At 36.9% G+C, this 11,997-nt stretch overlaps 1 protein-coding gene across 1 annotated transcript; it reads right to left on the reverse strand.

Annotated features, from left to right (window-relative positions):
- Window positions 1-365: 365 nt before the first annotated feature.
- Window positions 366-4,961, reverse strand: LOC136797540 (matrix metalloproteinase-18-like). Its single transcript, XM_067054120.1, has 5 exons — window positions 4,538-4,961; window positions 3,506-4,022; window positions 2,983-3,294; window positions 1,520-1,734; window positions 366-959 (listed from the first exon to the last, which is right to left on the reverse strand). The coding sequence occupies exons 1-5, from the start codon at window positions 4,760-4,762 to the stop codon at window positions 408-410; spliced, it is 1,821 nt and encodes a 606-aa protein (XP_066910221.1). The 5' UTR covers window positions 4,763-4,961; the 3' UTR covers window positions 366-407.
- Window positions 4,962-11,997: the final 7,036 nt, after the last annotated feature.

Here is an 11,997-nt window from a genome sequence, read left to right on the forward strand (position 1 = left end):
TAAAAGCATGACTCAAGTAGAAAAAAAACTGCTGACTTTGCGCGTTTTTCATACATTTTCATTATACTTTCACATTTTGGCGAGTTTGCTAAGTATCACTGATTTCAGTGCAGTGTGTGATCTAGGGGTTCTACAATAAGGATATACTTATAACACATATTATAAATAAGGTAAATTTTGGAACAAGAACAAAATGTTTTGGGAAACAATATTTAAACTTTCAAAAAAAAAAGAGTTATGTACAAATAAAAATTTACAGGGAAAAATATTCTTTACATATATCTACAAATTTTTAGTTCTGCCGATAATTTGATTAATCTGGACGTTTAGCCACAGTTAAAATCTGGTAATTCCTAGCTTTGTACTAGGCAGTTCGCTAACCCAATCTAACAATCTAAAACGTTTATTTAATTATGACAATAACCGTGACAATTATCCATGGTTAGGTCCCAACTCTCGCAATTGTAGACATTAGGTGTGGGCGCCACTTGGCAAAGATATATCTCACATACATTCTGCCATTGATAAGTTGGGTAAAGTCCATCGGCAATATTTTTCACCGGATCCCAAATATAAAAATATCTACCAACAAAGAAATATGTTCTACCATCATAACTCCATGTAAAAGCAGTATCAATACGCCCTGGAAGCCCTGGGAATACATTTCTAATTAATTTTGGCCAACCGTCGGCTACTTTTTCGGCAGGGATGATGCTACGTTGCCAATTAGTTTCGACTTTGTCCCATTTGTAGACCCATTCGTCTTGAAAAAGGAAAGAAGTAGGTTTTGTTTTGCCGGTTATGTCGTCTTTGTAATCCATCACCATAGCTGCATCAATATATTTGTGATGCTTTAGGCCACGGAATCCTACATCGTAACCGTTCTTGTTCAGATTGAACAAAGGACTGCGGTTTACTGTGGGATCGTTGGTTGAATCGTAAATGTAATAACCGTCTTTCTGTAAATACAAAAATGATAGATGTTATGGATTTATTGGATTTCGAATTCTTTAATCAATACATCAGAGCTAGGTAACTGGTAAGAATAATGGCAAGAATCTATCGTTTAAAGTTACCATTTTGATTCAATTTAGAGATAAAACCCAGGGGTTAAGTAAAAGGAGCTACGTGATGTGCTCTGGCTTTTTCAGCCAGTCCATGGTAGGGATACAAAAACATAGATTTGAAAAAGACAGCACTTTGAAGGACCCACGTGAGATCCATTTTCCGAACTTGTGCAGTGCATCGACTTGATTTTACCATATAGGAATCTGTTCCGCTTTTTTCCGGACACACTGTACCGTAGGTTGGTCTAATGTCGATATCCCTCATCTAATTCCGACACCCTTCTTTGAACCTGGGAGGAATAATAAAAGGTCAGAATCGCCGATCGTTGAAACATTTTTTCAATTAGTGATTCCGATATTCCTTTTAATCCTATGTCTAAGAAGGGTATATAGGAATTACATGAGAGATATCTATATTAGACCAACTTACTGTTTAACACAACACTACTTACATTAAAAAAGTATAGGAAATGATCAGTATGCCAGAAAGCTTCGTCAACAAATGTAGGTGCCAAAAAGGGGAGAGTGGTTGCACGTGGCCATGACTGAACAACTTCCCGTTTTCTTTCATCCATTTGATAAATAAAGGGACCTTTAATTATGTAGGTTTTTCCATCAAGAAATTTGTTAACAAACATAGCGTCTATCACATCTGGCTCACATCGTCCTATAACATTGAAGAGAGTATTATTACACGTTTGTCGTTTCATATGTGTGTTATCTTATGGGGCCCGAGCGGTTTGCGTGAATCCGTGAATGGGCTTTTTCACTTGCTTGATAAACAAAAATTTTCAAAAAAACTGCGTGAACGCGTGAATTTGACTTGAACGTCCGCTTATGAGGCCTCTCTAATTAGGTAAAAAAGGGTATTTTTCTTCAATTTAGGATCGTATAACATAGTTTTGGGACAGACTTTGAATAGTTCAGTTTTATAACAGTAACTTGATCTGATTTTAAGGATCTCTCAAGTACATAGTGTGTACATTGCAAGATTTTTCTATGCGAGCTCTGATGACCCTTCTCTCACCTATCGAAATGGTGGCGCTTTGTGGTGTCAGTCTGTACTTTGAATTTTGAAGTGTCGATAGAGGTAATTGAAAAAAAAGCTTTTTCTTGTTTGTGATCAAGTTTTTTTTTTCCTTTCGACAACCCCCTTGTAAACAAAAACCCACCAACAGTGTTTTCTACTCAGAATCGAATAACTAGTGGTTTTTTGTTTTGTTTTTTTTCTCCCTGTATGTCACATGAGGCGACTCCGAGACAAGAGGCTAATGGCTTAGGAAAAACTTTCCGCCCAATGTGTAGAGCGATAGTATAATATTCAATTAGGTCAAACAGTTGAATGTGTTTAAAGAAGTATACACACAGCACTAATAGTAACCCTTTGACAATGTTTGTAATCAGAAACTTCGCAAAATGAACACAGGATATCTTAATCCTTTTTTGTGAAAACAAACACAATCTTTGTTTGTTGAAATCCAGGAAATTAATCTATCCCTTGAAAAGTGATTTGTAACATTTTTTCTGACTTAAGTTAGCTTATGACCTTTATAATATCGGTATACACGTTTTTGTGACCATTTTTGCCCATTTCCCTAAGAAATCGGGTGTTTTAGAGTCTGCAAAGCCTTAAAATGTTCTTAACTTGTTCTTAACATTTTGGCCTTATACAGTTTGTTCTTATATAAAAAAAGAACGTGTATGTCTACAGTGTCTTGTTCTTTAAACAATCGCGTCACCAAGGGAAAACAGATGTTATTTGTATCGATTCATTGGTGAAGTCTCTGCAATTTGTGTCAACCAGGGCAAAAGAACTCAAAAATATTGTACAACAGTTTCGGGCAACACAATTTTGAGTTATAGAGAAGAAGGCCTATTTTTCGCAATGATAAATGATAAATTTCATGGAACTTACCAAACGACGATTTAATTCTGTTCATGTCACTTGTCGATAAGCTGTAATATGATAGTGGTTGGAATTGTTGTAGTGTTGGGAACATCACCGAGTCGGAGTCTTTATCGTGCGATAAACCAAGAACATGACCGATTTCATGAATGGCAGCTTGAATGAAGTCTGTTCCTTTACTAGGATGTAACCACAAGAAAATATCTTCAGGTTTTGCACCCCAGTTTTCCTCTTCGTCAAGATGTACGTTTCGGTTGGAGACGTCAGCATGGCCCACCGTACCACCGGGGCCGTCAAATGGATTGCCATCACCATGGTCCTCTGAAAAGAAAGTGCAAAATTATATTTAGTTTTCCCACTAGAGAAATACATTTTTTTTTATTCCGCAAACTAAAATATGGAATTTTGTTGTTTACCACAGCTTCAGGTGCAGCTTTCAGCTGAGGGTCTTTCAAGTTTATCGATGATGAGAGAAGTATGTATAGATTCAAGGGTACCAAGATTATATAAATATCAACAAAAAGTATCTTACTAGTCCAGAACCCGATCAAGATATCACTCCAGTTTAAGCGATCGCCACGAATGAATACAGCGTCAGTGACTGAAGCCCACCGGTTGAATGCATATTCCAAACTGAGCCATATATTTGGTCTCAATAAACCACCATATTTAGGTTTTGGATTGATATTCCAGTAAAATCTTCTGGTAGTTTTCGATGATGCAAAACCACTGCCTTTCTTGTTTTTATCGACCTTCTGTAAAACCAAATCGCGTTTCTTGCGTTGTCCCGTCGGCGTCAAAGACATCTTAAACGTCGTGTCGTCCCGTCGTACTTTATCCGGCATTCCGCATCGTTTTTTATGTAACGCTTCCATAGTCCGTTTATCCAATCGTCCGGTTGTCGGCAAAGTCATAAAATCTTGGTATTCGCGTAAACCTGCTTCGAGTTCGGAACGCTTGTACGATAGTTTGTCGGCAGCGTTGAAAGGTGTTTTGTTTATTTTGTAGGCACGTTTTTCATCCATATAGCCATAACGTACCAAATAGTCCTAAACGAGAATATAGGTTTTAAATTCTAAGCTAAAGACATCATTTATTGGTTCCAGTCAAGGCTTTGACCACCCAAGTATACTTTAACTGTCGGCTTGTGGCTTATTCTTACCCACGCCCCTCTATCTCTAACCTTTTTTTTTGACAAACAATTTTTCGGTTTCTTCCAAGGATGATGTAAGCAAAATGGGTTTAAAGGAAATCGGTTGGCTTCTTATATCGAGAGCAATAACAAAAACAACGATCCGACTAAAATGTCCTGCTCCTTATTATATTAAATGTTCACTGATTTTGATACACGAGGGAAAAGTCGATGTGATGAATCTCTGCTGGGCTATAGTATAAACATCGGTATATTATTTTCAATGTCCACCCTTTTCTGCTAATCAAGAGTTTATTAAATCGTTTTTTTTGTCATAACTACGCAAAAATGAAAAAGTGAATTTTGAAACCTCAGTATTGCAGACGAAAAACTATCGAAACAAAATTCCAAAGAAACTACAAATACACTTACAATGACCCATTCTGGGAAATCCGACAAAGTGTCAATCGTCGTTGAAGGTCGATGTGTCGTGTTAACTGCTTCTGTCGTCCATAAAGTCGTCGTCGTATTTACAAAGTCGTTAGAAGTTGTCGGCTTACAGTCAGTCAAATATGTAAGCGTCGTTAGTACGAGAATGAAAATCATTAATCCTGTTGTCATTACGGAACAAGATTTGTTAAATACACTGCAAATCATAATGTCGAATGTTCAATATCACGCGCCAATGTATACAACAAAATATTGTAGTATCTTCTTGTTTGTAACAAAAATCAAAATATTGTTATTTCGTAAAAATCGTACGTTATGTTTCAAGAGAAAATGATTATTGATGTATGTGTCATGTGAAAGTGTTGTGTTGCTGTCCCCTAAGTTGACATGTTGACTTGTGTGTCAATTGGGTTTCTGATTTGTAAGGTGCGTTAGAAGCGGTCTTTATAAGTTTTCAGGTCTATTGTAATCTGACCTATGTCAACATTGGTACTTGACAATAGAGACAAGAAAAAGAATTATTGAAAAAATACAGAACTTGAAAGGGTTCTTTAGGTATGTAATTTCTTTTGAATGCCATTGAAGCAAATTATTACGCTTTAACCTTTTTTTTTCTGCCCTCTCAAAAAATCTCTCACAGCAGTTTTGAAGAGACTATACTATAGACAGGAGGGGCCTCAGGAGTAAAAATGCTCTCTACTTTGACATTTCGAAGTGGTTCGAGAGAGTGAGAAAGTATCCTCGACAGTCTAGAGTTTTGTTTTCTGGCACTAAAAATACCCAATTACATAGGGTGAAGCATTCGGTGCGCAAGATTATGGGCTCAGCCCCCATCGGAAAACTACCTTACTCATGGCCCCATCTATAAAGGGGGGAGGCAGGATTCATGGCTACCTAACTTTTTTGGAGACCAATTTTTTTCTTAAGTTAAAAACCTGTTTTGTCCAATTAGGTTTTTAGTTTATTAGGGCTTTTTGGTTTTCAAATGTTGTTGGTGTTAAAATGTTGTTGGTGTGAGAAATTTTCTTTATCCATTTTTTTACAATTTTCCCAAAATTTTGGCTCCTCACTTCAAACGACTCAATGGGGCGGGCCCATGATACCACATTCTTACTTAGATTTAACCCGAAAACAATACTGAGAGAATTACCTAATACGTAGGGCATACGACTACTGTCTTTCTTAAACTTCGTCCGGGTACCCCTCTTTTTCAAGAAATCCAAAGTCTTCCACTTAATTAACTAATCAACGACTGTGGTATCCTATTTAATACCATCATCAATCACAAAAAGAGTCATGAGAGATGTCCCCTTTAACCCCAATTCAAGTATATTTTGACACATTACGAGTTGTTGTGTCTCTCTATCGTGTTATACAATAATTTCGAACCTCCCAAGTTGTTATGTCACTAGTTAGTATTCAAACTATGGGTTTTGCCAGAATGACAGTTAATTATTAAAGAGGCCACTCAGCAAGAATCACGCATTCACGCATTTTTTTTCAAATTCACGCAATCAAGAAAATTTTTCTCCAGTTTCACGCAAACCCGATTTTTCAGAAAAATCGACCTCGAACATTATTCTGAATCAAAGTTGGTTTCAACATATATGGTTTCAAGAGTACTATTTTCTTCAAATTTCTCTGCAAATAAATTCTATCAAATTCGAAAGATAGCTTATTTGCCTACCGTGAAAAGTACAGGTCGAAATCATATATCGGCGCTGCAAATTTTTTTTCCGTACATGGACGGGAGTATCATCGACGGTCGGGAGTATCATCGACGGTCGGGAGTATCATCGACGGTCGGGAGTATCTTAAACCTATCTTAAACCTTGAAATGTCGACCCGACCGGGGTTCGAACCCACGAAATGAAAGAGTTTCTGATCAGAAACCCAGTGCGCTATCCGTTGAGCCACACTCGCACAGCAAAACACAAAATTTGGAAGTACTTAAAGAATGACAAAAAAGACGGGGGTAATGTTATTATAATATGGGTAAAATTGCCCCTTATTTAACATGACTGAAATTCGAGCCGTTACTAGCAACCCTGCGGGGCCCAAGGCGCCGAGTATGCACCCGGCACAGTGACAAGCCGTTACTAGCAACCCTGACATAACCTATTCCAAACAACAAAACCAAACAACAAAGATGAGATACTCCCGACCGTCGATGATACTCCCGTCCATGTACGGAAAAAAATTGCATCGGCGCTGTGCCGACGAATCGAGATTCTATTCAGCGCGCAATCAACGAAGACAAAGGTAACCATGACGACCATCCAAGGTCTTGGATGAAGTTCAAAGTTGATATTTTTATTCCCGTCGTTGAAAACACAACTAAAAATTGTCATCAATGCTTTTTAAAAAGAGTCAGTGATAGAGAATCATAACATAAAGTCTATTATTTCGATTCAATTAAAGTGACATTTTCATAATTAATAGTTTAGTAATTACTGTTATACATTTGGGGATCATGTAAAAGATTTCTTTCGAAAGAAACTCACTTCAATTACACTTGGAGGTTTCTGGGGAATTCGTAAATAGTAAACTGCACACTGATACAGTCTGCTAGACATTAATATGGTAATATTTGCTCTTCATCTTTGATTCTTTCTACAGTGATTAGATTGACACATGCGCGATAAAATTTCTATTATTGGTCTTCAGAGGTTAATATATTCTTTGAAAACTTAACCTCTGATACTCAGGGTATTATTTGCCTGCATAGCTAACATAAGACTAGAAATTTACTTATACTTGAAGGTTACAGCAGACCAGGCTTGTCATCCATATAGAGGTTTTACCCATGGGATAACTCTACGCCCCATATAGATATAGATTCATATCTACACAAAATTATCTACCGTTACAATGTTTTCGGACATTTCTTTTTAAACACTCTGTATGTGTAGAGGCTTGAGCAGGATTTTCTGCCGAAGATGTCACTTGATATTAATGTCACAACCCTTTCAAAGCAATTTCGCCAAATTGTAGAGCTCTGGAAACCCTGTCCAGGATATTGAGGCTGAAACACCGGTATGATTTTTTTTCAGCCAGTAGGGTTAAAAATAATGGACCAAAACTCAACGGGGATTGATATTCCCATGTTTTATATGGCTGGGGATTTGAATTCTAATTTTTCAACTTAGAAAATTCAGTTGGGATGAAAAAAATAGCATAATTTTTTGCAGTGAGGATTTGCTTAAATGATTATTTTCAGCGGGAATAAAGATTTTCCGATATTCTGGCCAATTTTTCTTGTATGTGGGAAGGGGTCCCAGTGGGTCTTTCCCCTTTTTTTTGTAAGAATAGTGTACTTTGGATGAGGGTCAAGTATTCTTAAGAAAGTGCCAAAATTGAGGGTGAAATATTGTTAACGTATTCTTACTTTTTTAGACTTGAGTTTTTTACAAACATGAGAATTGATCAATTTGAGAGTTTTGGACTTTTGAGTGAACATTTAGGTTAAAATTACATTTCTTCCTCAAAGCTTCAATTTATCTCTAACAAAGGAAAGGAATCAGTTTTTTCTGTTAACCAAATACAAAATGACTGCATTCTTATCAAATTCTGTGAAATTCACCATAAAGGTATTCTTAGGATATTCCTTACGGTTTGGCCAATTTTCACCCTGATATTCTTATAGAAGATATTCTTATAAAAAAGCGTGTATGAGAAGGAGGTGTTAAGTCTGCCCTCAAAACTAAAGTTGTTCAAAATTATCTTTCCAACATCACTTTTTATCTGTATCCCTCAAGAGGAATATTTGAAAAAATTACTGACTGTCATTGAACCATGGAACAGACTTTGAAATGGTGAGATGACTTATTCGCGTGTTCTAATAGAAAACATTTACTGCATCTTGCAAAAATAAAGAGCTTGAGCCAAAAAAATAGTAATATAGTAAGCAGAATCAAAGTGTACTTAGCCAAAGGCTTTTTTTTGCAATGAGTTGAAATTTGAGGTAAGCTTAAGACACCATTATTACGTCAGACAGATTAAATAGACAAATGATCTGTTTTTCCTTCCTCAAAATTTAAGCCTGTTTCCCATTTGTTATTGCAGCCCACTTAAAACAGTACACGCTTTTTTCATGTAAGAATGGTGTAAATCCATTTCATCATGGATATTCTTAACTTTATTGGGAAAATAATCCTAAAATAATCTTACAGCATTCTTAGGTTAGAATCCTAATTCAGACTAGATTTAACATTTAGAACATACGTCTCAAGCATAAAATGGCATTTTTGTGAAAGGAGTGAGCTACTTAGGGGTAATTGACAATTTATAATCGACAGTGCTCTATAAATGGCATTCTTAGCTTGAGTAGCTAAATTCCATGATAGTGATATTTTTAGCATTATTCTTAATTTTTTGGCCACTTTCATCATGGACATTCTTATAAAGTGTATTCTTATAAAAAAAGCGTGTATTTCAGATGTGCAGTGCAATCGCGTATTTCTTCAAAATGGTGCTATGCTAGGTTAGAGTAAAATTGTAAGAAATAAGTTAAAAGGGGTGTCGCTTAGCGGGATCTATTCTTTCAGCACACCCCCTTCTCACAGACCAGGTAGGATTTCTTCAGCCAGTAGGGATAAAAATAACGGACTGAAACTCGATGGAGATTGATATCCCCATATTTTTATGGCTAGGGATTTCAATTTCAATTCATTTGTTTGCAAGTTAGATAATTCAGTGGGGATGGGAAAAAGGAACCATATTTTGTAGTGAGAATTGGTTTATTTGATTATTTTCAATGCGGACAAATATTGGAAGATAATTTTCCAATGGGGACGATATTCTGGAAAAATTTTCCAGTGGGAAGGGTTTTCAGTGGGTCTGTGAGAAGGGAGTGTTTTTTTCCAATTTGTAAACTTAAATGAAAGTAACTGAAATAGAGCTTGGATGTTAAAAAAACATTTACTTTAAATTATAGCTATTTATGGTGGGCGGGCGATTGGCATAACCAGAACCTGGCATAATGTTAATCTTAAAAGCTTTCAATAATTTCGGACAAATACCCCTTTTACAGCAGAATGCACGTGATTACGAAGCGCCAAAAGAACATTAATAACAAATTCATTTCATTCATTAAAGGTTTTGTTTTTAAATAAGAGTAATATCGTTTGCTTACTCATCAAGTTTAATTCACAAGCTTTTTTGCATTGGATTGACACGGATGTGGAGCAAGATTGGTCAGAAAAAGGAAAAGAAAAACATTTTTGCTTATATCATAACAATAGGCAGACACTGCCCTGATATGAAATATGTGTCTGATATGAAACAGGAGTATTTATGTAATAACAAAGCCTTTAAACATTTAAAAAATAGGTCAGGATGGCATTTGGTTAGTTGCAGACCAGTCTGTAAAATACACACCATGGTTAATTATCCACATTGACCGCCCTCTCAATCACAGTGTCACTCTCTTATGCAAAAAATGCTTCACAACTACATTAAATAAGCAAAAATGCTCTGTAGTAACCTCTTGGAGAGACAATTTCATAAGAAAAATCTCGAGACAGAATCAAAACAAAATAAAATTGTAACATTGTAACATACTGTGATGTTTTCAAGTCTAAAAAAGAGGAAAAATTCCATCATCTTTGACAGTAAGTTGCTCTCCCAAAGTCAAAATAGTCTTTGTTGTGGTGGATAAGAGGTAGTTTGAAAATTTATGATGAAGTGTTGATTATTCCAATCTCTCCTATATGGATATATATTTATATATAATGAAAGTTGCCACGCCTTTGACCCGTTTCTGCCATGCCCAACGTTGTAAAAGCATACTATAAGGGAAGGAACTGAGATTGGATTGCCATAGTGGCGACCCACCCTGTCGCTCTCACACAAATTTTACAGTTCAAAGAAGAAGACGGAAAGAGTGGAAAAGTAATGAGAATTCCCCGGGGGGGGGGTACTACCCATGCATGCTGACCGACGAGGGTGCTCCGCTGAGATTCGAAAATGGACCCTACGTGGGACTCGTTTTTTCAAAAATTTTGCCGAAATTTACGAAAAAAAGTGACCCTGAATGGGACTGAAAATCCAAAATTTTCTATTTTCCCCAAATTTTCCAATTAGGCACCCTACGAGGGACTGGTTTTTCTATTGTGGTGTTTTTGCGACCCTAGGGTAGGGCGCATCCCCGTAACCCATTTTGCTCTAGTACCCACCCTGGGGAGAATTTAAATCTACAATCGGTGCCATAACATGTTGGCACTTTTGGCTAATTAACCATTTTTCGAAAATTGAAGTTCGAGCGAGAATGTCAATTTCAGGCCTTCAACTTGATTTCAACTATTATTTCGATCTGGGAGGGATTTATTGGTTTCTAGGCTATATTTCAAGCCCTACTGGACCATTTTTGAACTGTTGGATCCTTAGATCCTAAGGCCCTAAGTCAGAGTTAAAACTCTACCCTCCCAACCTGCTTTAGAGCACTTGCAGATCGATTGTGGTTTCAAAACACCCCGGTGGATTTCCTTTTTGTGCCAAGTATTTCGTCACCGATTGTAGAACCTGGTATGAAGCTTCGTTCAGGTTCTGGTTGGTTCTGACAAACGATGATTTGTCAATTGCGCAATCCTTTTTTTTTCGGGCGACGGATAATGATTTTTTTATGAAAGCTGTCTTTTCGATACCGCAAAAAATTCTTTCTGTCTGCATTTTTTTGCATCAATCTTCAACAGGCCTTAGCTTGCTACGTCAGGCAGTCCCAACATCAACACAACGTTGCTTTAACGTTCATATGACGATCCATGAGTACTTTGGATGTTAGAAGGCGACTAATTTAACCCTTAGATGACGAGTATAGTCGACATTATCCAAACCTTTGTACATCGTCATATTAGGAACTATGGCGTTATTAAGTGGTAACGATGTCATTAGTGAGCCATAATTCTCACCCCCCCCCCCTGTATGGAAATTTAATGGAACAGCCCAATTGAGTAGTTTTTCAAAAATCATCAAAAGTCTTTAATGAGATGAGGCAAGGCATGTGACATCTGTAAAATTGCGTCATTGTCTTACAAGGCAATATTTTTGAAGCGTCACTCACTCCAGAGGAATTTGGTGTAAAAAATGGTTTAAAAATAAATATACCCCAACTGTGATTAAAGGAAATGACTGCCGCTCAAGGTTTGTTTTGTTTTTGTGGTTGCCATGGTAACTCGTCAGACTTGTCAGCCCCATCAGGTCGCAACTTGAGATGATTTTTACAAAACAACCCTTTTTTTTGTTACTGGTTTGTGGTTTCGCGTGAAGTTTTGAAGTGCGGCTCTTCCTTTGGTATTCTTTTCAGTTTCGACATAAGAATGAGGACCTTTTCATTGTACCTTAGTTTCCAATAACACGTGATCACAGAAATATGAAGCTGGTAGGTAACCAATGCATGTTAAAATGAAGAGGAATTGCGGGAAACGGACCATTAGTTCGACGAC

This window comes from Clytia hemisphaerica, unplaced genomic scaffold (genome assembly GCF_902728285.1).
Source record: "Clytia hemisphaerica strain Z4C2 unplaced genomic scaffold, Clytia hemisphaerica genome assembly, whole genome shotgun sequence".
NCBI lineage: Eukaryota > Metazoa > Cnidaria > Hydrozoa > Leptothecata > Clytiidae > Clytia > Clytia hemisphaerica.